At 47.2% G+C, this 27,917-nt stretch overlaps 1 protein-coding gene across 1 annotated transcript; it reads right to left on the bottom strand.

Moving 5' to 3' along the window:
• Enoph1 (enolase-phosphatase 1) lies at positions 1 to 27,887 on the bottom strand. Its single transcript, XM_021161974.2, has 6 exons — positions 27,577 to 27,887; positions 9,700 to 9,801; positions 7,663 to 7,856; positions 6,559 to 6,691; positions 4,896 to 5,019; positions 1 to 975 (listed from the first exon to the last, which is right to left on the bottom strand). Exons 1-6 carry the CDS (start codon positions 27,658 to 27,660, stop codon positions 839 to 841), a joined length of 774 nt encoding a protein of 257 aa, XP_021017633.1. The 5' UTR covers positions 27,661 to 27,887; the 3' UTR covers positions 1 to 838.
• Positions 27,888 to 27,917: the final 30 nt, after the last annotated feature.

Raw genomic sequence — 27,917 nt, 5'->3', positions numbered from 1 at the left:
TGAAACTGAGAGAAGAAAATGCCTTTATTAATTAATGACATGACACTGACCTGTCAGAATGCATCAGGATAAACAGTGCTGATATAAAATTTACATCTTTAGATCCATTTCAGAGGAAGTGTTACACATTAGAGCTCTTTGTGCTGTTACACTGGTTTCAATAAAACATTTTTTTAAAAAAAATAGTCATTAACATATACTCTCAAACTGTGTAAGACACAGAAAGGCAGCTATAAAACACGCTAACACTGGGGGTTAGTGGAGCCCGCCACGGCCTCAGCTGTTCCGAGCACTGCTCAGAGGCAGGCTGGTGCTTGTAGCACTGTTCCATCCTGACTGACCAGACCCCTGCTCCGGATTTGTTCTCTGAGCAGGGTCAGGGCCTCAGTCTTGTGGACGCTGGGCCGTGAGTCCTTAGTGCAGCGGTGGGACGTGCCCTCTCGGGACAGGGAAGGTGGGCTCCTCGTATGGGTGCCTTTGAAGCAAATCCAGTCTTTAAAATAACACAGGCTCTGGGTAATAATTTCTCAGAACTAGCTTTCCACTTGGTAAACAATTTGATAAACATCACAAATTTGATTAGTATTTTTTCAGTTTCAAATACATCCCGGGCTTGGTAAGACTTAGATTTACGGTCTACACATAAAGTGTCTTTACATGAATTTGGTTTTCATGGAACCAACAACTTTTCTCACATTATGTGCCCATGGAAACTAATCTGAGCACACGTCCATGTATATACCCTTGCACATGTCTGTGTGCACACGTAAGTACGTTACTTTTACAGTTAGAACAAAGCTAGACACTAGGGGACGGCAGCTCTTCCTCAAACCTGGCTCTAGGTGGACGGCAGGTAGAGCTCGCTGAAGGACGTGATGAGGTTGTAGTATGTCTTCTCGTCGTCAGTGAGCCCCGCATTGCCAGGTCGCACCACCACAGCCACGTGCACGTCCGCCTCCTCAGCAGCACTGGCCTCTGCGGAATCAGAGCACAGGTCAGACACCAGGGCCCGACGCCCAAGGTGACAGCCTAAGGCGAGAGCAAGTCACCAGGGAGAGAGAACTGGGTGTGAGCCAGGCGGATTTTGTTGTAGCTAAAAGGCAGCACAGTGAGGAAGAAGTCTAAGTCTTTACATATATAAATTCTATGCTAAGGAACACCTAATTGTATGTGACAGAAACAGCCTGTCCTATTCTGCGCTTTAATTAGAACCCCTGATGAATGCCACACAGGCTGCTCTGGCCCACGCCCTTTGTCCATTCTTCCAAGTCACCCCAAAGAGCTGAGCTGTTTCTCAAAGGGCAGGCTGTGGGGTCGAACACCAATTATTAAGTAGATCAGGGCGAAGGAGTCCTATAATCTAATGCAGGTAAAGTATATGCTCTCACCATCTCAGGCCCCAACATGCCATGCCCCTGCCTAGACTCCACAATTTCCTACTCTTCAAGATTCCACTCAAAACCTGCAGCCCCACCCTGCATTACAGAGCCTGTGTGCTCCTTACAGCCCGTACTTAGCTGCCCTAACAAGGGCTTTATGACTGTTCTTCCCCTCCCTAGGCTGTGGGACTTATGATCAGCAACTGAGCTGGTGCTGGGTGAAGAGTAAAGACAAGAGCAGTGAGATGAGATTAGGCAAGCCGGGTGCTACAGGAGGCCTTTCTAATGTACCCTAGATTACAGTCCTCTCGCCATTTGACTTTTATGTGAAAACCATAGCTAGCATCACCTTTAAATGCATCTACTACATGCTAGGAACCACCCTTGACAAACTTGAGGACAAAGTAGCCCCCCACCTTCATGCCTACCCCATTCTCTTGCACAGCTAGCTCAAAGGAGCTTCCTCCTTACCCTGCCCCTGTCTCTAGACACTGAACTGAGCCAGCAGCAGGTCTCAAACTTCCAATTGCCAGCCTGACACAATGCCCAGTGCTCTAAAACAAAGGCTGGCAAATCACAGCGAGCCATTTCTGTGAAGTTGTACTGGCACACTGCTACACCTGTTCATTTGCATACAGTTCGTGACCGTTCCTGCACTATGAAGACAGGGCCGAGGAGCTGACAGAGACTCTGGGAACTGAAAGGTGCATATTTACTATCCGATCTTAGAGAAAAGGCTCGCTAACTCTTGACCTAGGCACTAAATACTTCAAGTGTGCTCTGCAACACTACAAGCTACAATTCCAAGAAGGCTTTCATTTTCCTCTTCCATACTTTAGCATCATTTGGAATATCAGCTTGGTTTTATGCCCTGTCTTGGTAGAGAAGGGATGGGTATGTGATACAGAAAACCTCACAGGACCAGAGACAACGGAAGAGTAAAGCAAGCAGCCTCTACCTTCCCATTCCAGCTAAGATCATCCATGTTCTGGCCCTCCTGACTGTGTGCGCGCCTGCGCGCCTGCCCGCCCACGAGCTATCCTTAGTGGACATCTAAATGCGGCTGATTTCATTTAAGGCTAACTAATCCTATTCTTTAACATTGGGACTATAGGCAGGCATGGTTTATAGCCCATGCCTTTAATCCCAGCATCCAAGAAGCAGAAGCAAATGCCAGAATGGTCAGGACCACATGGAGAAACCCTGTCTCAAAACAACAACAAACAAACAAAACCAGACAGAGCTGGGAATATCTGTTTCCTTCACTGCACACATCTGCTTTTACTCAAGTTAGAAATTAATCTGTAGAACTTCAGCCCTAGAGAATCGCTTAAATGAAACAAGAAAGACTTGGAACTGCGGGTGTACGCAGATTAAAAGTACCTAAACACAAAACCATAATGAAGGCCTAAGCAGTCCTGAGGAGTTGTGGGCAGGAGACAGCTCAGATGGAAAGGGCACTTGCCACCAGCGCTGACAGCAAGAGCTCCATTACCCAAACTCACATGGACAAACGGACAACCTTCCCCACCTCACACACACACACACCGTCTTCTATTCTCTGTGGACAAGCAGCTCAATGTACAAATGAACAAGAGTTAGAATTAGTGTGTGTACGCGCGTGTGTGGATGCATGTGCTGTGCATGTATACCCATGGAGAGAGAGGACAACCAAGTGTCAGTCCTCAGACACCAATGACCTTTTCCTTCTGACACGGGTCTGTCACTGGTCTGGAAGGCCCGGGGATCTGTCCGCCTCCTCCTCCTGAGCACTGTGGTTACGCACACCGGCCACTTTACAAAGGTGCTGGGGAACAAGCATTTTGGACTGAGCTGCCTTCACAGCCCTGGGAGTTACAATCATGAATAGAACCTAAGTCAGAGAAAGACAGAAGGGTCTGGGATCACAAGATTAACTCAGCTTCGAGACGGCTGCCTGGGGTACAGCCACAGAGCAGACCTTTAATTCTGTCTATGGGGTAACCAACCATGGAAAGTGCTACTGGAATTAGAAGTAACCAAAGCAAATTCAAGCTAAACCAGCTAAACTTACCAGGACAACACAGGAAAAGGTTGGCAAATTATCATTCTTCACAAAAACATTGCACACACCCTGAGCTTACGGTGATGGGAAGGGAGTCTCCATGTACTGCTCCCCAAGTCCCACAACAGCAGAGTACAGCTTCAACTCAGGAAGCAAGTCCACAGAGAAGTGCAACCAGCGAACGTTTCAGTGCAGAGTGTCTGATTTCCTGCAGTCTGGCTCCGTGATATAAAGTAAGCCTCGGGCTGGAGGAATGGCTCCCTTGTTAAGAGCCTGGTTGCTTTTCCAGAGGAGCTGGGTTCAATTCCCAGCACCCACATGTTGATTCACAACCATCTGAAACTCCAGGTCCAGGGGACCCAATAAGCTCACCCCGCTTCCATAGACACATACGGGTGTGCCAAATCATCCATGAATATAAAATAAAAATAAGTACATCCTTAAAGAATAAATAAGCCTTGGCTTGCTTTGTGTATCTGCTTCTCCTCCACTGCAATCAGGTGTGTAAAAGAAAAACTTCAGGGGTTGGAGAGATGGCTCAGCACTGACTGCTCTTCCAGAGGTCCTGAGTGCAATTTCCAGCAACCATATGGTGTCTCACACCCATCTGTAATGGGATCTGATGCCCTCTTCTGGTGTGTCTGAAGACAGCTACAGTGTATGCATAGGCATAAAATAAATAAATAAATAAATCTTTAAAAAAAAAAGTTTTAAAAAAAAGAAAAGATTCCAGGATGTGGAAGAACATAAGCAGTTTACAGAATTCCAGCCCAGCCAGACACACAGAGAGAGCCTGGCCCTAAGTCTGCTGTTCCGAACCTCAGGGTAACAAGCCACTGTGAATGCTGCGATCTGCCAGATTACAGATTCCCACCAAGCTACCAAGGACTGCAAACATGCCTTTCTCTTTAGTAGCAGGTGCCACTGTGACAGGCTCATGTGTGCGGACAATCTTATTATCTTGGCCTCACTTTCTTGAAAGAGAGTCTCTCACTGAACTAGAACTTCTCACCTGAGTTAGGCTGGCTGACTAGCAAGCTCCTGGAACACGATGCTATGTGGGCGCTGGAGATTTGAATTCAGGTGCTCATGGTTGCAGAGCAAGCACTCTTACCTACTGAGCTACCGTACCTCCCTAGCCCTGAACCCTTCTATGATGTTCCCTTGGAATGTGACCCAGACATCCACTTCTGCCACATTAGGACACCACACATAAGCGAGTGGCCACGGTGGATTGTGAACTGCACCCTCAGCAGGCTCAGGTCTCCGCCAGGCGCTGGGGAGGTTGGGGACCTTTGGGAAAGGGCCTCCCTAGCAGGTGCAGGCCAACAGAGGGCTCTAACCCAGACCTGCTTCCTGAGCAGTGGCTATGGCAGAGGGCAAGCCGCTCCAGGGCCCACACCTCTCCCCCCTTCAAGCACTCAGGCGCTGCATCACAACGGCTATAACACCAGGCCAGAGCAGCTACCCACCTACAGTGACATCCGTGAGAAACAGGATGTTGTTGGTTGAACAACCGATGCTATCTGCAATCTTCCGGTAACTCTCACTCTCCACTTTGTGTCCAATCTTGGTGTCAAAGTGACCATCGATGAGCTGAACCAGGGGAATGGAAAGGACTGGTCAGTACACATCTACTTGCAATGGACCGCTTTCTTCACCCTGCAGGCCTTCCTCTGAAACGCATGCCGATCACAGTCACTGCATCTCACAAATATTTACTGAAAAGATATCTAACGGACTGCTTTACAGAAACTACAAAAACCAAGAGTTTTACGGTAATAAAAACGTTCCATTTGGTTCTCATCAGCACTGCGCTATGCCCTCCACTCCAGTCTGCACACACTGCTACACTCCAATTACTTCTCGGACTGGGTTTTGCTCTGGATGTTTGTAACTATTAAAAAGCTGATGTTGCACACCTCTGTTCTCTGACTCACTTGGCAACCGAAGGAGACTTTTACTACTGAAACCAGGAGGTAGGTGTTACCATGCCCCATGCACTTACTCGGCTCTGTGTACAGACCTCACTCACTGCTGATCTCACTGGACACAGTGTCCATCTGTATCTGCAAAATGACCGTCATCTATTCAAGTTTCCACTACTGGTTTAATATCTGCTATAGAAGACAAAAGAATATATATATTCTTTTATATATAAAACTATATAGAATATGGCACCATCCAAAACCAAAATGTTCCTGAATATCCAACATGGGTACAGAAAATACGAATTCAGAGATGGAGGCACAGCTAGGTGACATAGCACTTTCTGAGTACTGCAGGAAGCCATGGGCTCTAACTCCCCTCAAGAAAGTAACAGCCAAACTAATTCTGTTTGGTCAGCCCTTCTGAGAAGGGGAGGAGTTTTGAGTTGCTGATGGTTTGTATGAGAAAAATAGTACGTCTACTTTCTAATGTGTCAGCATGTTCATATACACTTGTATCATTTTATACATAGAGTAAAACATATACATTAAATATAATACATACATATTATTTATAATGTATACAATATATGTGTATATATGCTTGTGTGTGTATATATGTATATATAAAAAATATATAAATAAAATAAAATATGGTTTTAGTAGTAGCCTTACCAGAATTACTTAAGAGTGGGTATTTAAATGTATTCTACACCTCCACTGACAACGCAAATTTCCTAGCAAACAAAACACTGCTTTTCATTGATGTTTGAAATAGTGAGGCCTCCTTGTGGGCCTCAGACCCACTGTGCAGGCAGGCTAGCCTGGACAGTGTGACACTATTACCTTAACCCCCGAGTGCTGGTATAACAGACGCTCCGGCACCCATAGCTTGGAACCTACACTTTGTATATGAGAGAGAGAGAGAGAGAGAGAGAGAGAGAGAGAGAGAGAGAGAGAGAGCGCATCCACCCTGGGTTGCAGGAAAAAGGCAGCTGAGTGAGCCACACAGAGTGGGGGCAGTAAAGCAGCCCTGGTTTGCGCTCTCTGCATCAGTTCCTGCATCCAGGTTCCTGCTTGAGTTCCTCCCTAACTTTCCCAAATGACTTGATGGGGCAGTGTAAGCCAAGCAAATCCCCACCAAGCTGCTGCTGGCGGAGTTCTTACCACAGCCTTAGCCAACAAGGTCGGACACCAAATAACCTACCTCAAGAATGTCTCCCTCTGTGGAATGGCCGAAGAGCAGCTTCTGTGCCTCCACGCTCCCTGAAGAATAGATGTATACCTTCATCCCAGCCTCTCTCCACCTTCTGACTGCAGGAACCACATCTGCAAAGAACCTGGAGAGAGCCCGGCAAGTTACACGGCAAAGGTACCCCGTCCAGCCAGGTGGCAATCAGACAGTGCAGATGCCACACCCTCCTCTGCCTTGGCTCCAATGCTAGCCTGAGAGGCAACTCCATGAGACAGGTATTCTCGTGGTTCTAATCAACAGGTCATTGGACTTCCAGGATCACAGATTAAAACCAACAAGTTTGGCAGATGGAAGCGCATTTAACAATAAAAAAGTACGAAGGAATGATCTAAGGAAGTGAGCGGTGGATGGAGAGATGGACCAGAGTTAAGAGCACTTGCATGTTCTTGCAGAGGGCCTGGATCTGCTCCCAGCACCCACACAGCACCTCACAACTGCCTATAACTCTAGTTCTAAGAAATCCAATGCCTTCTTCGGACCTCCATGGGTACCAGCATGTATGTGGTGTATATAACTGCTGGGCCATCTCTCCAGCCCTCTCACTTTTCCTGTCTGCAAAAGGCACGATAGTTGTGAGAGGCAGGGCAACAGTGCTGTCACTGGGACCCAGGGTCACTGGCGTGCCATGTAAGGCTCAGGGAAGCCCACCTCCCAACAGCACAGATGTACACCACCACACCAGGCTCAAGTTGCCTCTTTTTAGGAAGCTGTTTTAAAATAGAACTAAATATCTTCCCCCTGCCCCCAAAGCCCCACATGCAGAGGTACTATGCTGAATGAAATACTTCTGAAAACAAGAAAACAAAACAGCTCACTTGCTACAAAAAGGCAATACTGATCTGACTCCCCCTCTCCTTAGACAGGGTCTCTCATGTAACCTTCCCTTGCCTGGAACTCAGAGATCTGCCTGCCTCTGCCTTTCAAATGTGCGGATTCAATGTGCAGGCTACGGTGCCTGGCAACTTTATCACCTTTCACTGACTGCACCTAACAGAGGGGAGAGAGGAATGCGAGGTTACACTGGGCTTTGAACTGCCTTATCATGAGCGCACATACTCTGCCTTCATGCGGCCAGCCATGAAAGCCGCCTTCCACATGTGGCCTTGCAGCTGTTTGAGCGCTGTGGTCTTGCGGTCATGGGACATCTGCCAGTACACGTTGTCCACCACGGCCTGGATCATCTGCTGCAGATCACTGCCAGATGCCACGGGTATCGGAACAGCCCCATCCAGATGTGCATCTTCCTCGGCCTTCAAATCAGAGACAAACTAAGTTTATTCATGTGCACGTTTAAAAGCACTCTATGCATACACTTTCACACACACATGCACCATGCACACATGTGTGGTTTTTTAAAAAAGATACAGCAGAAACCAGGCAGGACAATTTTCTTCCAGCAATCAGTTATCCTGAGAACTGCTAAAAATTAATCTTAAAGGAACGACTGGGCAAAATAGATCATTAGATAAAAAAGCGCTTGCCACCAAGCCTGATGACCTGAGTTCAATCTCTGAGACCTATGTGATCAAAAGGAAAGAAATGGCTCTCAAACTGTGCTCTAACCTTCACAAGCACTCCATGGCACATTCATATTCATATTCTCTCTTTCTCTCTCTCTCTTCCTCTCAAAACATTTAAAAAATATATATGTCATCCTAGAATACTAGTTTGTGTTGCCTTTCTTGCTAAGCCAAAGGCATGCTGTGTGAGAAGAAAAGGCCAACGATGATTGTAAGTCTGGTGTGCTGAGTCAGTTGATAGCATACACAAGCCGAACTGATTAACACTGATCATGTTCTCAGTGCTTTAACTGGAGAGGGAACAAGTATCATTACTTAGTTTATGGCCAACAGAGAGAAACCCAGAAAGTGACAGCACTGGCTCACTTCCGCCTCTCTTGGTCACAGTGCTAGAGATGCTTGGTGGTTAGAGCACATGCTGCACTGGGTAGAGGACCATCAGGAGCCATTGTAGGAGCCATTGTAGAAGACCCAAGCGGAAGCCAGGCATACCGGTGTACACCTTTAGTCCCAGCACTTGGAAAGCAGAGGCAGCCAATCTCTGAGTTTAAGACTAGCCTGGTTTACAGAACAAGCTCCAGGACAGCCAGGGCTTCACAGATAAATACTATATTGAATTATTTAAAAAAAAAAAAAAAAAGACCCAAGTTCAGTCCCAGTAGACTCCATGTCAGATGGCTGACAAATGCCTGTGAATCCAGCTCCAGGGTTATCTGGTGCCCTCCTCTGGCTTCTGTAGGCACAGACAGACAGACAGACAGCTCCAGGGTTATCTGGTGCCCTCCTCTGGCTTCTGTAGGCACAGACAGACAGACAGACAGACAGCTCCAGTGTTATCTGGTGCCCTCCTCTGGCTTCTGTAGGCACACACACAGACAGACAGACAGACACACACAATTCGTTTACAAGGATTTTACAACAATGCAACGCGTTATCTATAGAACACTTGTTGAGACAATAAAAGATACCCTCAGGATACATAGGAAAATACTGCATGACTCAAAGGATGTTCCAGTTACTTTTAATCCTAACCTTGCACAATAAAGAGAAGACCATGAACAGCCTTCTACACATCCCGAGTGGGAAGGCTGCTGGTGAGGGCTGCACAGCATGGAAGGTCTCTGCCCTGAGGAAGAGAATGCAGGCTGACCAGGGAGCAGCAGAGAGCAGGCTGAAGCCAGGGCCAACGGTAACTGGAAGGTGCCTGCCTGTGAGGGACACTGTCCTGGGGAAGTCTCCCACCGTGAGGTAGGAGAGTAGAAACTGACAAGCTGCTGACACTTGGTGACATTAATGACATGGGCTGATACTGCACAAAGCCTTCTGTCTTCCACCAAGAAAGGCTTCATTTCACAAATACACAAGGCTTCTATGCAACTGAAACAGTCGCTGAAAGAAGCAATTCTGCTGACACAGGTTGCTCTGACTTGCTTGTCTTATTACACGCTATGAATTCCTAGGCAGGCAAGCCACTGCAGCTTCTACCTGGAAGCAGGGCATGATTTAAAACATGCTCAGGGCCCGCTAAGTCCCCAGGCATCGCCCGTTCTCAGAGGCTGAGGGAAGTCCTAACCTGTTTCCTCAGCAGGCTGACGTCCTGCTGACACTCCTCCTCCTCCCAGTGGGTCTGCAGGTACTCCTTGACATTTTCTTTGATGTACGGAAATAAAACATCCTGGAAAGAAAAAGAGTAAAACAAGAATTAAAAAACAAGGGCTGGTTATTTTTCTGAACTGCATCACACGATCTGAGTCTTTTATAATCTCACCTTAACTAACAAACCGCACAAAGGAAGTCCCAGTGAAACTGCCGCCGTGGGCCTGTTCCCAATGGGACACAAAGGGAAACTAAGAAACCAAGGGGCCAGGAACCGGCGAGCTGGTCCTGCCTGTAATAATGACGCTTTTTTGGAGTGCAGTCACGATCATTTAGTTACACGGTTTCTGGCTATTTGGGGCCACAGTGGTCGAGTTAAGACCATTTAGCCCACAAAGCCTAAAACATGTTCCCCAGCCATGTCTACAAATCTGCTAACTCTCAGACCATTGTTTGCTTGCTTTATTTTTTGGATTATCTGTCTTTATTTTATGTATCTGAGTGTTTACCTTTGTATGCCTGCCTCAGACCTGGCATTAAGACAGTTGTAAGGCACCGTGTAGATGCTTGGGTGCTGGGAACTGAACGTGAGAGCAAGTGGTTTCAACTACCACACCTCTCCATCCCGAGGGCACGATGTCAGCTGGAACGTATCCAGATGGCAACATTAAAGGGACAGTTCAACAACATACTTGGTCAGACTTTCTCCAGAGCATCCTCAATAGGCTATGCAGCTAGTTGTGTGCCTTACACACAGGAGGAATGACTCAAGATTGACTAAACCTACATTATATAGTGAGTCCCAGCTACAAAGGGAGACCCCATCTCAAGGAAAAAAAGGAAAAGATATGCAAATTTATATGCAAAGCAATTCACTAATAAATAACTCATCAGCTGAAATTATACGCTCTCGTTGAGGGGGGCGGGGCTAGAGAGCTGGCTCCACAGTTAGGAGAGCTGGCGGCTCTTACAGAGGATCCAGAGTTGATTCCCAGTACTCACCGGGCTGCTCACAACCTCTGGCTCCAAGGGACGCCAGCCACACCCCTTCTGTCCGCCTTGGGTATAAGCACGTGGTGCACAGACACACAAATAATTTGTTTTAGAGTATTGTCTGGTGCCAAGGCCGGAACCCAGCCAGGGCCGTCTGCCTTCTGCTTTCTTTAAGACTTGTTTTCCTTATGTTAATTGTATATAAGGAGGGCACGTCCACCACAGGTGCAGTGCCCACAGAGGCTAGGGTGTCAGACTCCTCTGGAGCCGGGTCACAGCCAGTTGTAAGCCGCTGGGGGTGGGTGCTGGGAACAGAACTCAGGTCCTCAGAATGTGCTCCTAACCACTGAGCCACCCCTCCAGCCTGGCCCCCACCTTCTAAGGAAATGCCTTACTGATACACTTAAACTCATGGCACCTTCTTTAGTTAAAATGTCTAAATGTACATACATCTCCTCAAATTATAGTATGGTACATACAACCATTTCTTTTAAATGTCTACTGTGTATGGAGACATGGAAGCTGGGAGTAAGGAGTGGAGAGGTGACTGGAGAAGTGCCCGTCACTGCTACCGACCGACTCCATGGGCTGGGGTGGGAAACACGCGTCACTGCAGAACAGTTCAGGAGCAAGCCAAGTGCAGGGGGCTGTGCAGGCTCAGGATGTGGTGGGCTAGCCAGTCTTAGAGATACATCTAAACACTTGAGAACAGGTTTGTGCTTGAGTATAGAACCCATGCATACACTGCGGAGGTCTTATATTTTAAGTTAAAGCATAATGAATGAAATTCAAACCTACTTAAAATCACTCACTCACTCTATTTATTTATTTATTTATTTATTTATTGAAAAATCCACTAACTGCCTCCACCTTGAGATGGGCTCTATACTTGGCATAGATTAGTCCAACACTTGCAACCTCCTTACACCTCAGCCTGCCAGAGTATCCGTATATGCTACCACACCCTCAGCCTACCAGAGTATCCGTATATGCCACCACACCCTCAGCCTGCCAGAGTATCCGTATATGCCACCACACCCTCAGCCTGCCAGAGTATCCGTATATGCCACCACATCCTCAGCCTGCCAGAGTATCCGTATATGCCACCACACCCTCAGCCTGCCAGAGTATCCGTATATGCTACCATGCCTGGCTAAACGAGACTTTAATAAATGCTACAAAAATCAGAAATGTGTAAGATTTTTTTCTTTTTTGTCATAGTCCAGGCTAGCCTCAAACTCCCATCCCCCTGCCTCACCTTCCCAAGTAACAGTACTATAGGCATAAGCTAACACATCCAAAGAGCTGAAGGGAAGCTCAGAGAAATGATAACAGAACCAATCAAAGGTCCTAAGACTGCATCACAGCCCCTAAAGGTTCTGGGACCTTCTAGGGAACCAGCAAAGCCAAATTACTCCCAGAGTACACTCCGCTGCTGATGTCGTCCATGATGATAAAGACATCTTTACAGGTAAGTCAGCAGAGTGACTAACTTAGCAATTGCTGCCAGTCACCTTCAAACAAGTATCAATGGTTTCTAATAAATGTTAAGATGTTACTGACTCTTTCCCCACACCCTTCCTTCCTTTCTTCCTTCTTTTTCAGTGGGAGTATGCAATGGGGTTTTCCACAGGCCATGCAAACACAAAGACCAAATGCAGACATAAGAATCCGACATCAGACTGGGGAAGCTGAGAGCACTGGCTGCTCTTGGAGGGGACCCGGGTTCCATTCATGGTGGTTCCCAACCATCTCTACCTCCAGAGATATAATGCCCTGTTCTGAACGCCACTGGGCACTTACCAGGGAAACTCCGGGGGTCATTTACCTTGGGGATATGGCCATTGGCAGGCTGCCCGTTGTACTAATCTCTGTTAGTGTGATAAAACATTCTGACCAAAACCAACGTAAGGGAGGAAAAGATTTATCTGTGCTCACCGCAGCAGTTAGCTGTGCAAGATCAAGCCATCATCATCATCATCAGTATGGGTGGAAGAAGGGTAGGCCAGAATCCACACCTAACAAAGAACCTACTGGCGGCTGCTGGCTTCAGGGAGGGGTCAAGGTCATTTACCTTGGGAATATGGCCATTGGCAGTTGTAAAAATCTCTGTTGGTGTGATAAAACATTCTGACAAAACCACCTTAAGGAAGGAGAGGATTTCTTTGGCTTATGCTCCCAGTCTACTAGTTAGTTTATATCAACTTGACACAGGCTGGAGTCATCAAAGAGGGAACCAACATTGAAAAAATGTCTCCATAAGATAGGGCCCAGCTCACTATGGGTGGTGCCATCCCTGGGCTGGTGGTCTTGTTCTATAAAAAGGCAGGCTGAGCAAGCCATAAGCAGTGGCACTCCATGCATCAGCTCCCGCCTGCGCTTCCTGCCCTGCTTGAGGCCATGGTGTTTCTTACGAGCAGGGACTCAAGTAGCAAACACTTCATGGCTGCTTGCTGGCTAGCTTGGGCTCACACACAGCATGCTAGCTTTCTTATACAGTCCAGGATGGGGGGCTGGGGGGAGGGCAATACAGGCTCCTCGCGTCAATTCTTCATCAAGATAAGTCCCCTCAGGTACACCCGTAGGCCAATCTGCTCTGAGCAGCTAACCAAGGCTTTCCTCTAGGCTTTGACTCTTGGCTACAGCCAGCTGACAGCATTATTTAGGACAAGCAGTGGTGGGCCGGCCCCACCCCCTCACTTACCTGCACACCTGGGCAGCATTAAGAACACCCAATGGGATGTTATTTTTAAAAGAGAAGGAGAGGATAAAGTTGGGAAGGTCAAGTGTTAGGGGAATAGGGTTCGGGGGAGTGGGGAGCCAGACCAACCCCAAGACCTTTTCAGAGGTCCTGGTGAAAGGACAAAGGGACCTTTAGTTCTGTGTCCTTGTCCAGGTGTGGACTTGGCAAGTCAGGTCTATCTAGGGCTGGAGCCAGTGCCTCAGGGGACGTAAGGCTGGCCCCAATCTTCCCCCTGGCTGTGATTAGCAGCCCCAAGGTAGCTGGGCCTGAGACATCCTATGCAGTCTTTGCCAGCACTGTCTAATCTGGCTGTTGACCTTGGCCATTTTCCCTTGCAAACAGTATATATATGGTGCTGGACTGCTTAATAAACTTGCTTGGCCTGAGACAACGCTGTGCAAGCCCTCCAGACCCAGCTTCTATCTTTCTCATCCCCAGCACCTGTCAGGACCTAGTCACCAAGAAATGACCTGCTGGTTCAGGTTAGGGTGGACATGACTAAGATTGTATATGTATAGTAACAGATAAACTACTGTTTAAAGATGCACTCCAAACACACATTTTTCATGCTGATATTCACATTTACAAAGCACTAGGGCTTACTGCTCCTACTGAGAATGGGAAGTCCTTGCGCACATGCGGTGGAGCACGGACCTCTCTGAGTTCTAGGGCAGCCGGAGCTACACCGTGAGAACCTTGTGGCAGGATGAAATGCTCTCGACTGCTCAGTCTGATTCCCAATACCGCAAATGCATCGAGGACTAGAGGTAAACAAGTCACAGAGCGGCTTCCACACACACACAGATTAGAAAGGCTCTCCAGCAGGGTCACCTGAGACCAGGTATAATTTTACTGAGTGTAGAAATTACAGTGCTTCCATACTACACCACAGTGGTCAGAAGGCCCTGAAAATACACAATCCTACTCCTGGCAAAGCCGGCTCACTATGAGTTATGTAATTAGAATAATTACTCCAAGTCATTCGGCCCTGTGGGCTCTCCTCACTTAGCCTCCTCCAAAGCTCCTGAACCACTGTACAGACAGACATACAGTCAGACACACACAAATACGCACAGCAGGAAGGTTGTAGGGCTGGAGCAGGGGGAATCTGTCATTAGTAACAGCCATGAAATAAAGTTAGGATATCTAATAGTTAATAGACCAATATGAACAAATGTCATCTCAGCGGTTTGGGTACATAATTAGAAACTCAGGTGGGTGTACACTTGTGTGCTGAGGCGTGAACCAGGGCCTTCTACATACTAAGAAAACGCCCCACTAGAGAGAATGCCCACGTCTGAGAAATTTTAAAATGTATCTAAAACCAAAATCTAAGTACAACTGGAAAATGAAAATCACCAAGGTCTTCTAACATCTGTTTACATCCTCAAAACCCTTGTCCACACGTCACCTGTTCAACAATGACAAAGAAGCTGACCAATCGCTTGGACGGTCTCACCAGGCGTGCCAGTGAGAGCAGAAGCACACAAACAGCCCAATGGGCGCATCCTCCATCCAGCACACGTGGCAGAGATGCCCTGACGGAGCACCAGAAAGAGCCGAGCACCAGACTCTCCCTGCGAGCTCCTTTTATACTGACACTCTTCCTACTGGGTAGTCCAGGCTCCCTTACACTCCTCCTTCTCCTCACCGCCTCACTACACCCCTCACCCCAGCATAAGCAAACTGGTTCTCCTGACAACACTGCCTGACAAGGTGCCACATATAGCCACTCCTCTACTAGCAATGGACCTAAAAAGCTAAAGCAATGTTTATTGCAGCACTGGTAATACAGCAGAGGGCCTGGGGGAGTTGAGACCTTCAGCAGCATCAGCAACTATGAGGGTGGCGGGTGCTGTAACTCTAACACTCAGGAGCTGGAGAGAGGAGGACCATCGGCAGCTACACACCGACCCTGAATCAAAATCAAAACACAAGCAGGAAACACTGCACGGCATACAAGTCAGTGTGATAAAGTCACCTTCATCAGCACAAATGCAAGACAGGATAGTCTTAGGGGTTCAGCTAAATGTGTGGTATTTCCTTAAACTAAGATCTAAAGCAAACTGGCGTGTATGGTTCAGGGAGGCGTGGCCGTGGTGGGGAGGGAGGTGCATACTGGGGTGAACTCAGAGGCTTCAAAAGACTTATCATCAGGATGTAAGCTTTAAAAAGAAAAATGTTACAGGTGTTTTACCTGCATGTATGTCTGTGTACACATGTTCTTAGAGGCCAGTGAGGGTACCAGACCCCTTGGAACTGGAGTTATAGTCAGCTGTGAGCCATCATGTAGGTGCTGGGAATCAGTCCTAAGCCCTCTGGAAGGGCAGACAGGGTTCTTAACCTAGATCCATCGCACCAGCCCCAAAGGATGTAAGCTCTTAGTTACCGCTCCAGTGCTCTGCCGGTCTGTCTTGCTTCCACGCTTCCTGCTGTGATGGCCATGGACTCCTATTATATAAGCAAGCTCTCAATTAAATAAACGTTGTCTTCTATGACTGCCTCGGCCATGGTGTCTCTTCACAGCAAACGAAGAGTGACTAAGACACTAGCTGGGGACCAAGCCTTTCACACATGAGCTTGTGAGGAACCGCTGAACCAAACAGTAACAGCCTCATCCGTGATCACTGACTGAAAGCCAATAATGGAGTGACTGGAGTTGTCGGCTGCAGTTCTCATCTCAGAACTCCCAGAAATGAAAAGTTTGAAAACTGGAGCCTATTTAAAACTGCTTGTCATCCACCAGATCCCTGCCTCACCTATAAAGCCCCGCCCCCACCACACACCGGAAACCCACTAAGCCAGAATGCAGTGTCAGAGCAAAACACCTAGAGGTTTACATCCTCTGGTGACAGTGTGTTCGCTAGCTGGCCTACTTGGGTGAGAAGATGTAATTCAATAATTCTCAAGACTGTATCCATTCTTTAAGCACATACTCAGTTTCTATGTGACACAAAGTGCCTTCAAGTTACTTTAAAAAACGGCCAATGATTATATCATAGCCTGGCATACACCGTAACACACATGCAAGTGCTCTAGAACATACTGTTTAAAGCCAGCAGTGGGAGTGGGAACACACAGTGTTGGAGTATAAAAGGTCCAGAGCTCCACGCTCAGCTCCAATGTGTATGTGCTGTGTGTACAGGGCTAGAAAAAGGGCCCAGTAGTTAACAGTGCACATGGTTCTTTCCAGAGGACCTGAGTTCAATTCCCAGAACCCATGTCTGGCTACTGAGCCACCTATAACTACAGCTCCAAAGATCTGAGTCCTCTGGACTTGACAGGCATGTGTGCACTCACACCCTCTCTCACATGCACACCATTAAAAATACATTAAAAAGAGAGAGAAGGAGCAGGGGGAAGGGAGGAACTGGTTGGACAACTTCATTGGGTGACACTTGCCACCAAGTCCAATACCCTGAGACCCACATGGTGGAAGGAGGGAGCTGACTCCACAAGTTATGCTCTAACACATACATCCATGTGTGTGCTCATACAAGTATATGCAGGAAATAAAAAGGGTGGGGTGGCTCTCCAGACATCTATGAGTTGACAGCCAGCATGGCCTACATAAAGAGACAGAACTTATCTCAAAAGAAAATGAAAAGGCTAGTTAGTGCTCAAAGTACAATCCAGTGAAATTCCAGGGCTGGAGAGATGGCTCGGTGGTTAAGAGCACTAACTGCTCTTCCAGAGGTCCTGAGTGCAATTCCCAGCAACCACAAGGTGGCTCACAATCATCTGTAATGGGATCCGATGCCCTCTTCTGGTGTGTCTGAAGATGGTGACAGTATACTCACATACGTAAAATAAAGTCCTTCTTAAAAAAATTCCAGAAATGATCCTAACTTTTAATGTTAATTAAATCCTGATAATTTTACAACATTCTAGTATAAAAACCATGCTGCTGTTAACCCTAGCATCTACAAATAAACCCATGGATGTTTTTAGTGCACCAGACATCTGAGGGGTTTACATCTAGCAGAGCATAGAACAAAGGTTATATACAGGGCAGTGGCAGTGTGGCAGAGTGCTTGCCTAGTGTGTGCCAGGGCCCAGGGTTAAGCTCTAGGGTGGGGAAGGCTACAACACTAAATGAGAGTGTTTGCTTCCTAGGGAACTGTAATTACACCCACTAAGTGCTGATGGGGATGCCGGGCCAGCAGCAGCTTCTTTCCATGTAGCTCAACAACAGCTCAGGGAGTGAACGCCATTATTGCGGTGTTTCCGACAATGGAGCTGTAGAGGCTGCCTTGTAAACATTTAGAAGACAAAATATGGACGTGCTGTTTATGGCTGTGGCTGTTTTGATGAGAAAGTCACAGAACCACTAAAAATCAAAATAAGTGGCTGCAGTATTTACCTAAGTTCCCTTGAAGAAAATAGGGGATGAAAGATCCTTCCTAGGAACAGAGCTCAGCTAAGGAACTTAAAAGTCTTCCAGGGGAGCCCCAGAGTACAAATGATAGAGGCTGAAACCTTAAAAGACGGTTGACCCAGAGAAGAAGACAACACAGAGAGGCCACTATGTTACTAACCTCAAAGGACATGGGAAAGGAAATGGCTTAATGTGATTCTTAAAACTAAATCAACTTTCTAAGCCAGAAGTAAAACTCGATAGTAAATAGTTCACAGCGTAAAACTCTGTTGTGGGCGATATGAGACACAGAAGGAAATGGAGAGCGCAGCTCTGTTAAGAGCCTCCCTGGGCTCCACACTGGGAGCAGAAGATATTTCTCCTTCCAGCTTTCATGGGCTCTAAACGCAGCTCGTGGGTGCTGGGGAGACAGAACCTTCTGCCTATCCGGTCAGCTCAGGCTGGCATGCGCTCACACTGCCTCCAGGACCAGCAGGACCAGCAGGACCAGCCCTCTTCTGTTTGGTCTCTAGTGCTAGCAGTACAAGCCGAGCCACCACACCACACGCTACGTTCTGCCATGAAAATTTGTAATCTTCTTAAAGCATGCATGCCGTGTGTAAAGGGGGGGGGGGGGGGCCGCACAGCATGAATGTGAAGGTCACGAGGCTTAGCAACAAGTGCCTTCACCCAGGGGGCGATCTCACCAGCCCAAAAACATCTAAGAAAAGAGCACAAAATTGATAAAATTTAGGTTTAGTTAAAAAAAAAAAATTCGGGTATAACAGCAACACACCTATAATCCCAGCAGCACCTGGGTGAAGGCAAACGAATCTGGAGTTTAAGGTCATTCCTGGCTACGTGGGAAACGTGAGGCCAGCCTGAGATATATGTGAGAACCTGTGTCAACCTCAAAAACAGATTTCACAAGTATTTTTTGGTCAGGTATGATGGACTCTTGCTACATAGCCCAAGTTGGCCTGAAACCTGAGTGCTGACATTATAGGCTCATGCTACCACACCGGTTGTTGGAATATTTTAAATAAGGTACTCGCCCACTCTAAGCCATTGATCCTGAGTGAAATTAGGAGAAAACAAATGCAATGGACCCCAGCAGCTAGTCAGATGTAACTGTGGCTAAAGAGTCCAGTAAAATCCAAATTCAATCAAAACAGTCACACTGTAGCCTCAAGAGAGCAAAGCCAAATCAAGCCAGGCAGTGAGCCGGTGGGCAAGCGTAAATCTGGGGACCACATCTGTGCTGGGCCCGGTAGCTAGCACCTCCTGTGGGTAACACAGAGGTGAGCCTTCACAAGCAACACCCTGGCAGTGCGGCAGTGTCAGATGCCTGTTTTAAAGTTCCAGATTAGGTTTCAGGAATTGCATAATGATAAAATGAATTTCAGGAGCCATTTCCAATCTTTTGTTTCCTGAAGTCCTGGCTCTCGACCAGACTTGTTTCCCTAGGACAAGAGGGCAGACGTACTGCCAACTGGGTGACATCACCTATGGAGGGAGGAGCCTCTCCTACCAGGGAACTGTTTGCTGAGGACAGCGGCTTTCCAGGCAGGAGGGAATGCTGCCTTTCTTCTTTGGAATCAGTTCATGTAATCCATCCCATCTCCCTGCTAGTCAGCAGAAGGCAAAGGAGATGAAAGAGGTGACAAGCCTTGGCCTTTACATAACCCTGTCTCAACAGTGAGGTTAACCCTTCTTTTTTTTTTTTTTTTTTTTTTTTTTTTTTTGAGACAGGGTTTCTCTGTATAGCCCTGGCTGTCCTGGCACTCACTTTGTAGACCAGGCTGGCCTCGAACTCAGAAATCCACCTGCCTCTGCCTCCCGAGTGCTGGGATTAAAGGCGTGCGCCACCACGCCCGGCTGAGGTTAACCCTTCTTGATTAAAGTTTCCTAGTAAAGTTTTAGAAAAAAACATTCACTTAGCTCAAAGCAAGGAAAGCGCTCTTAAGATAGACAGCGCTCGCTGCACAGTGGCATAAAGACAAGCTTCTGAGGGAGACTGCCCGTAACCAGCATGGCAGGGGTGTTCACACAGTGAAGTTTCAATTCCTGTGACTTTAGAAAAAGATACCCACCCTGCCAAAGCAACCTAGCTGTTCCAGATATGTAGACTATATATAACATTGCCTTCTTCTCCCTTCAGGAATAGTGCTGTGGGCTGAGGGCACCGCTCAGAGTTAGGTGGAATGTGTTTGTTTCTCAGGCCCACAGCTTCATCCCCAGCAGGTGGGGCGAGGGGAGAGACTGAATCCAACCCAGGCCTCTGATCCTGTTCATTCTTTCTTAATGTGACCCGAGTGGCTGGAAGGTTCACATCAGACAATTTACATCTCTGTGTCCTCTGGCTCCTGAGATGCACCTCCTTGTCACCTGACCCTGTCTGCAATATGGACATGCGCCACTGAAAAACCAAGTCTGTGAAAGTAATCCAGGCCTGCTCCAATCGGTGAAGCGAGGCACCCCCTCACCTATTCTAAGGCCACTTCCCTTGGCCCAACGCAGCGTGACTCACGGCAAAGGAGTTCTACTTTACATGTGATCTTCATCTTTATTATTGGAGTTTTTAAAGGCAGGGACTAATGTGTAGTTTACACTGTCCTCAAACTCATGATTGTCCGTCTCAGCCTCCAGGGTGACAGGAATGTGCCACCATACCAGGCTCAAATAGCTCTGCCTGGCTTTGTCTGGCCACTTCTAAGGATGGGAGTCAGTTCACAGCACGGTGTGTTCCATCTGCCAGGACCTTTCCATGGCTACAGTGCTGAAAGCTAAACCTCTTTCCCTAGGACAGATCAGAAACTGACAAGCGCTTCTGTGCTCTGGGGCGGGAAGGGTTCTCAGACTGCTCCTCGATGCCCCTTTCTCCCTGGAGACAGAACCCAAACAATAGGGTCCCTTTTGAAAACTGTTTTCTGCACTCCAAGTAAATCAAGAAATGCGCTCATCTTGTAAATCCTGTTAGAGAGGTTAACTGTAACTAGGGAAAGATAAATTCTAACCTACCTAAGTGCGATGGATGACGATGAACAAGGGAGGGCTATCGTTACAACTGGCCTGGGTGTGGGTGGGATAAGGTTTTAAAGGAAATTCAGAAGATCCTCACGGAGTCAGGCCAGGATCCTAGTCGGGAAAGGATTCATGCTTATTACAAGGAAACAAACTCAACATAGTAGATGAAGAGGCTGAGGTTCCAAGATGCTTTATAGTTGGCCCATGTACAATCAGAACTCAACTACAAGGTTCTCAAAGGCCAACGCCAAGGGAGGCTATCCAAGCCTCAGGGCAGGGTGTCCTCAGGGGGCCCAGCTCACCAGCACCAACTCTCTGGATTCTGATATCACATGCCATTTGAAAACTAACAACAGAGCTATGCATCCTTCCAGAGACTTGGGAGAGGGGGATGCAGATACACCTGGAGACAAGGAGCCAATGCCAGCCATTTATCCACCACCATAAAGACAGCATCTGCTGCTAAATATGGAGGAGCCATCTGGGCCAGCAAATCCGAGGCCCACTGGTCTCTGCAGCCCCAGTGCTGGGATTACAGGGAAGCTCCGGGTCTGTTCTGTTGTTATTGTTTTGTTTTTATTTTTACATGTGTTCTAGCGTTCAGAACTCAGGTCCTTGTGCTCAAGTCATGAACTTTACTTTGCTGACTAAGCCAGCTCTAAAGCTATGAGAGATTCCGAACCAAAACCCAGAGGGATTTTTGGCTAATTTGGCAGTTGTCACCGTAACTATATTAATAGTAATTTCCCCTCAGGAGTAGCAGCATTTTCCCTCCTCTGTTCAAAACCAACAAGTATCTAATCCCCAAAGTTAAATTTCCAGCCCTAAGCACTATCTCTTTAATGACCCCACATCACACAATCCTTCCAAAAAGCAAGACCTGGGCCAGCAAGATGGCTCAGCAGGTAAAGATGCTTGCCTCCAAGCCTGGTTGCCCACCCGTGGTGGAAAGAGAACCTACTCCTGCAAGATGTCAGGCATGCACCATGCCACACACATACCCATGCACTCACACAAAATAAATAAACGTACCCAAAAAAAAAGTGTCAAGTCTTTTAAAAGGATTATAGATCCATTCGATGATATTATAATAGATCATTTGAACCACCACAGTCCAAGAGTAGCCTGGCCAAGAACTATGCTGTAATCTTGAACCACATGGTCCCCAAGCCCGTTCTTTAAATTATGACATTACACAGATACTTAATTCTTCTCTTTGGAGAGAGTCTCTGTGTAGCCTAGGCTGGCCTAGAACTCACAATCACCCGGCCTCAGTCTCTCCGCTGTTTGGACATCACAGGCTTGTCGCCATGTCTAGCAAAAAAACCAAACAACCCATTTAAAGCTTTCCAAGGATAAGATGCCCACAACCCTGTTGAGGATGAACAAACAGAGGATGCCTATTTGAGCTCCCACACAATCAACAATTAGCCTTTCATCATTTTTGTTGGTGGCCCTGCCACAGGGCTAAAGTGTTGTGTGGTGCTTCCTGAGTTCAAGGCAGCTATGGTGTACTGTGTGGAGAAGATGTGAATGGCTCTGCACTGCAGTATTAGTGAATAGCACAGTACATTAATATATACGTTAAATATGGAAAACAGAAACACAGAGAACAAGTTTAGGACCAGGGCTTGAGGGACTGAACCTGGGGGGGGGGGGGGGGGAGAAGGGGTCTTCCTCTAGGGGATCGATCCAGCACTCACTGACGATCCAGCACTCACTGACGCTGCTCATAGCACCATACCGAAGGAAACCATCACAACTGCTCTTACACTCAACAAAAGAAAAACATGAATGACACTTTATCAAATGAAAGAATTTTCCCCAAGCTCAGAAGTGACAGTCAGTTTCCCACGTAAGATGACCACAGGGACTGCCAGCTGCTGCCTGTGTTTCCAGGCTAAGACACAATGCCCAAGAGAAGGCTCATTCCATAACCACAGAAAAAAAGAGCAAGTGCTTGTTCCAAAGTATGTGTATGCCCCAACCGTCACAAACCATGCCAAAAAACGGTTGACTCCATTACATTAAGTGACTTTTAAAACTTCGTAGTACAGAAATATGCAAATAGACTTTGTACTGGCAATGCCTGCTGCAATTCTGCTGGTGTACCTGACCAACCTGACCAAACACTGAGAGATCACAAAGCAAAAGACCAGTCCAGTAGCTGCAAACAATAACATCCAGAGGCACGGAGGGGCAGACCTGGTGGCATTCAGGACGACGGAGCAGCAGTGGGAACAGCGGATTGAAACTAGGATCTACAGCTGCTGAATGCCCAGCCAGCTGTGCGGATCCTCTCTGTGTCCTAGGAATTACTAGGCTGCTGAGATATTAAAACGGTCTGGCCAGGAACCTATCCTGCTCCAGGACTATTTCTAACTCCGAAAACAAGACAAAAGAGCTGGTAAGTAAAAACCACTTTAGGGTGTTGCCTGTAATCCCAGAGAAGCAATAGAGATACAGCAAGAGAAATTACCACTGCCCAAACCGGGTTTGCGGAATCACACACCCAGGACTGTTGACATTGGGTAAACATATAAATACATCTAAGTACTATAAACAAGAAAAAGAAAAGCAACAGCACAAGCCAACTGTCTGCCAGTGCAGAGGTTCGGTTCCCCAATCAGTGTCTCTTACAGGGTAAGTGGCTCAGCGGGAGGCCTAAATTGCAGGGCACCACCCAAGTCTCCACACAGCTTCTCTGTCTGACTCTCAAGGAGGAAAGCAGAGGGGTGTCTCAACCCTAAAAAATTGGCTGCATTTGACTACTTAAGAAATGGAAAATGAGGCTGGGTGTGGTGGCTCATGCCTTTATCCCAGCACTAGAGAGACTGAGGCAGGCCCAATCTCTTTTGAGTCTGAGGCCAGCCTGGTCTACATACAGAGCTCAAGGAGAGCCAGGACCACACAGAGACCCTGTCTCAAAACAAAGAAAAAATAAAAAATAAATAAGTAAAAGGAAAGGAAAATGAGTCTTTACAAAGATTACTGACAAATCAAAAGGCCCTTTCAAGGGCAATTTTGACAATGCTTCGCTTTCTCAGTCCACGCTAACCACAGAAACAATATGCAGCAGCTGGCAGTCCCTGTGGTCATCTTACATGGGAAACTGACTGTCACCTCTGAGCTTGGGGAAAATTCTCTCATTTGACTATTCACTCTGGTCCAAGGGTACACGTCATCAAACATCAATACAAAGTGGGGTTTTTTACCATATACTTTTATGGTATTTCATAGTGATTAAAAGTATTCCCATAGCAACCGTTCTCAGTCAGCACATACAGTGAGCAAGCAGAACAGACTGGATAAAGGTCAAGAGCACTTGCTGCTCTGGCAGTGGGCCTAGCAGTTCCATACATGGCGCCCTCTTCTGGCATCCATAAGCACTGCATGCCTATGTGTGCACATACTCAATACACAGAAATAAATGCATTCTATTAAAAATTGTTTAGAGATGGAATAAAATATCCTTTTAAGATGTATTTATTATGTATACAGTGTTCTGCCTGAACAAATGCCTGCAGGCCAGAAGATGGCACCAGATCTCATTACAGATGGCTGTGAGCCACCATGTGGTTGCTGGGAATTGAACCCAGGACCTCTGGAAGAACAGCTAGTCAGCACTCTTAACCTCTGAGCCACCTCTCCAGCCCTGATAAAATACTTTTACAAATGTTAAGTTCAATAGCAGAAATAATAAGAGATTGTTTTGTTTGTGTGTGTGTGTGTGTTTTAAGAGAGGACCTTATGTAGCCCAGGCCAGCCTCAAATTTGCTCTGTAGCCAATGATGACCGTGATGACCTTCGACAAAACACTTGGCATTTGCTGGAGATGGAACCTGGAACCTCAGGTATGCTAGGAAAGCCACATCCCTGGTCAAGAGTAAGGGGTTTTGATGACAAATTAGGCTCAATCTCAGGCATTTCACACAACTTTAAATCCATAGTGCATACATCGTCACAGGTTTTGAAGACAGGCTCAACACCTCACATGTAATCAGCACCCAATGCTTCTGTCTGTCATTCCTGGGAAATAAGATCATCTACAAGTTCGCACACCTACTTGACTGATAATAATGCTCTCAGTGTTACTCTCAGCTCCGTGCTGAAAGCTGGAGAAGGGCGGGTCTCTGTCATTCTCCTCAAAGAGATCAAGGAGCCTTCAGACATTCTTCATAGCCGTGAAAGCACCACCTTCCTGAGGACTCACAAAGTCCATGTTCCCAGGCCTGCAGCGGCCTTGAGAAGTCGCGCTGGAAAGCTAAACTTGTTCAGACAGCAGCTCCCAAGTATGTCTCATGGAATTTCTCTGTTCAATTACCATAAACACCCACAGAACTCAAATTCTTCTGAATGGGACTCATTCTTCTGAACATACTTTTATTTTGACAAATTCATGTGTAACAGCAAAATAAAAACAAACATTCTAAGACAGGACCGAGAAACTTATTTATATGTTCTTACTTTTCAACTTTATGTTCTGTGGTTTTTTCTTTTTTTTTGGTTTTTCGAGACAGGGTTTCTCTGTATAGCCCTGGCTGTCCTGGAACTCACTCTGTAGACCAGGCTGGCCTCGAACTCAGAAATCCACCTGCCTCTGCCTCCCGAGTGCTGGGATTAAAGGCGTGCGCCACCATGCCCGGCTTTGTTCTGTGGTTTTTGAGACAGCATCTCTGTAGCCCCAGATGTCCTGGAACTCACTATGTAAACCAGGCTGGCCTCAACTTCACAGAGCTCCACCTGCTCCTGCCTTCTAGTCACCATGCTCAGTCCTTAACTTTTTACCAAGATTTTTTAATTTTTACTTTAAACATACTTTGTCTGCACATCTATGTCTATATACTACTTGCGTGCCTGATGCCTATGGAAACCAAAACACTGCATCTGATCCCCTGGAACTTCAGTTACAGACTGTTGTGAGCCACCATGTGGGTGCTGGGAATTGAACCTGGTACTCTGGAAAAGCGCCCAGTGCTAGTAACTGCTGAGCCACACCTCCAGGTCCTGTATTTATTTACTGTTGAGATAAGGTCATACTGTGTTGCCCTAGCTGACTTCAATCCTCCTGCCCCAGCTTCCTGGGCAGCACCATGCTTGACTGCTAAAAGCTATCCTTTAAGGGAGATTCCCAAATCATTATTTTGTAGCTAGCCTTGAAATGTGTATATAATCTGGTATCAATCTGTTTCTAGGTCACTAGAGCATTTTTATTACAAGGTTTCAGCGTGAGACTACCCAAGGATTAAGAAGTGGCTCACAAACCGGGCGTGGTAGCTACGCCTTTAATCCCAGCACTCAGGAGGCAGAAGCAGGCGGATTTCTGAGTTCGAGGCCAGCCTGGTCTACAGAGTGAGTTCCAGGACAGCCCAGGCTACACAGAGAAACCCTGTCTCGGAAAAACAAAACAAAACAAATAAAAGAAGTGGCTCACAGGCATCTGAGGGAAGACAGGAGGAAAAAAACGGGAAGAGGCATTACAGTTTCCATGCTGACTTATATGAGCTTATCTTATTTAACAAATCAACTTTCCAAAAATGGTACATATTTAAGGCCACATCCTGACCGCGGCTGTCATTTAGTCCCCGTGCCCCACGGACAGCAGACAGAGAATAGAGCTGGTGACCTACAATCACCTCCCCCATCACCACACACAAAGCAGTTAATTATGTAACAAGAACAACAAAGTGGACACAATTATCAGCATTTAGACAGTCTTGAATTTTTCCACTGGTCTCTACTGTAATTAAAATCTTGGCAAAATGGCCAACTAGACTTTTCCAGAACCTCTGCTATGTATCTAAAACACCATAATTCTTATTTAGAAAGAAAGGAAGGAAGGAAGGAAGAAAAATAGATAGATTTGCCGGATTTGTGGCACATGGGAGTTCGAGAGGTTATTTAAGACCCTGTCTTAAATAAAATAGCTGTTATATTTGGAGACCTAAAGTTGTGTACAAACATTATGACCTACATCTAGAAAAATCAGGCAATTGTGACAAGTAAACAATCAAAATAGACCTTAAAGCAGGCTGCAGTTTACTGGACGATGGGTTTTCCAACTCCCCCCCCCCATACTACCCTCAACTATTCTATCATAAATATCAGTAGTTATATGGGTGCATAAATTGACTACATGGAAGAAAGTCCTAAGCCTGTGAAACCGTGTTAACCGGACAGATATTCAAACGCTTCAAGATATCATGGCTTTCTAAGAAAAATGAATGGAATTTAGGTGTGTTCTTATAGTCTCAAAACCAGCGCAAGTGAGATGGTGCGAAAATCAATTGCTATTGCCCAAGATACCAGAGCCACTAGAAATCCTTTCACTTTAGTCCTTGCATTGGAAGGCCTAAACCTCAAGAACCACTAAGTCAAGGCCACCACCACCCCTGCGGGCCGCAACCTTCAGCACATGGTGGACGCTCATCCACTGGGCGACACACCTACCTGCCAGGCCGTGGGCGCTCCAGTCACCCCAACTCCTCCCAGCTGACCTGCCCCTCCCCAAGCCGTTGCTGAGACCACCTCCACTTCTTCCTATCCTTCTCCACCTAACCGAAAGCAAGGACAGGGGAGAAGATGGTGGCGCGAGGAAAAGCACCCCCGCAAACCGCCGCAGCCTCTCTTCCCCATTCCAGAGAGGGAAAGCCACACCGCCTCTCCTGAGCCTCCCAGTCTCTTTCAGATGCTTTTAGGCACAAGTAACTTCCCCGCTCCCTTCCGCCCCTCACCTTCACGAAAGCAATCGGGGTTGTGGTACCTTCGATATCTAACAGGATTACGGTGACTTCGGCGGGCACGGAAACCACGACCATTTCCCTGCCGGATGCTACCACGGGCTCGGCCTTGCTGGTTAAGGAGGGCAGCACCGCCTGCGCGTTTTGAGCTCCCGAGGGCTCAGCAACAACCGGGGCGCTGGCGACAGCGAGCGACCAGGGGCTCAGAGACAGGGCTGGGACCCGCAATTGCAGAGGAAGCCGCCCAGGGTACTACACCGGACGAGCAGGCGAGCGGCGCAGGCCCGGACCACGTGGGCAGTCAGAGGGGCGGGGCTCCGGGATCCGAGGGGGCG

This window comes from Mus caroli, unplaced genomic scaffold (genome assembly GCF_978045245.1).
Source record: "Mus caroli unplaced genomic scaffold, Mus_caroli_1 scaffold_4, whole genome shotgun sequence".
Taxonomy (NCBI): domain Eukaryota; kingdom Metazoa; phylum Chordata; class Mammalia; order Rodentia; family Muridae; genus Mus; species Mus caroli.
This window is presented reverse-complemented; position numbering and strand designations above follow the sequence as displayed.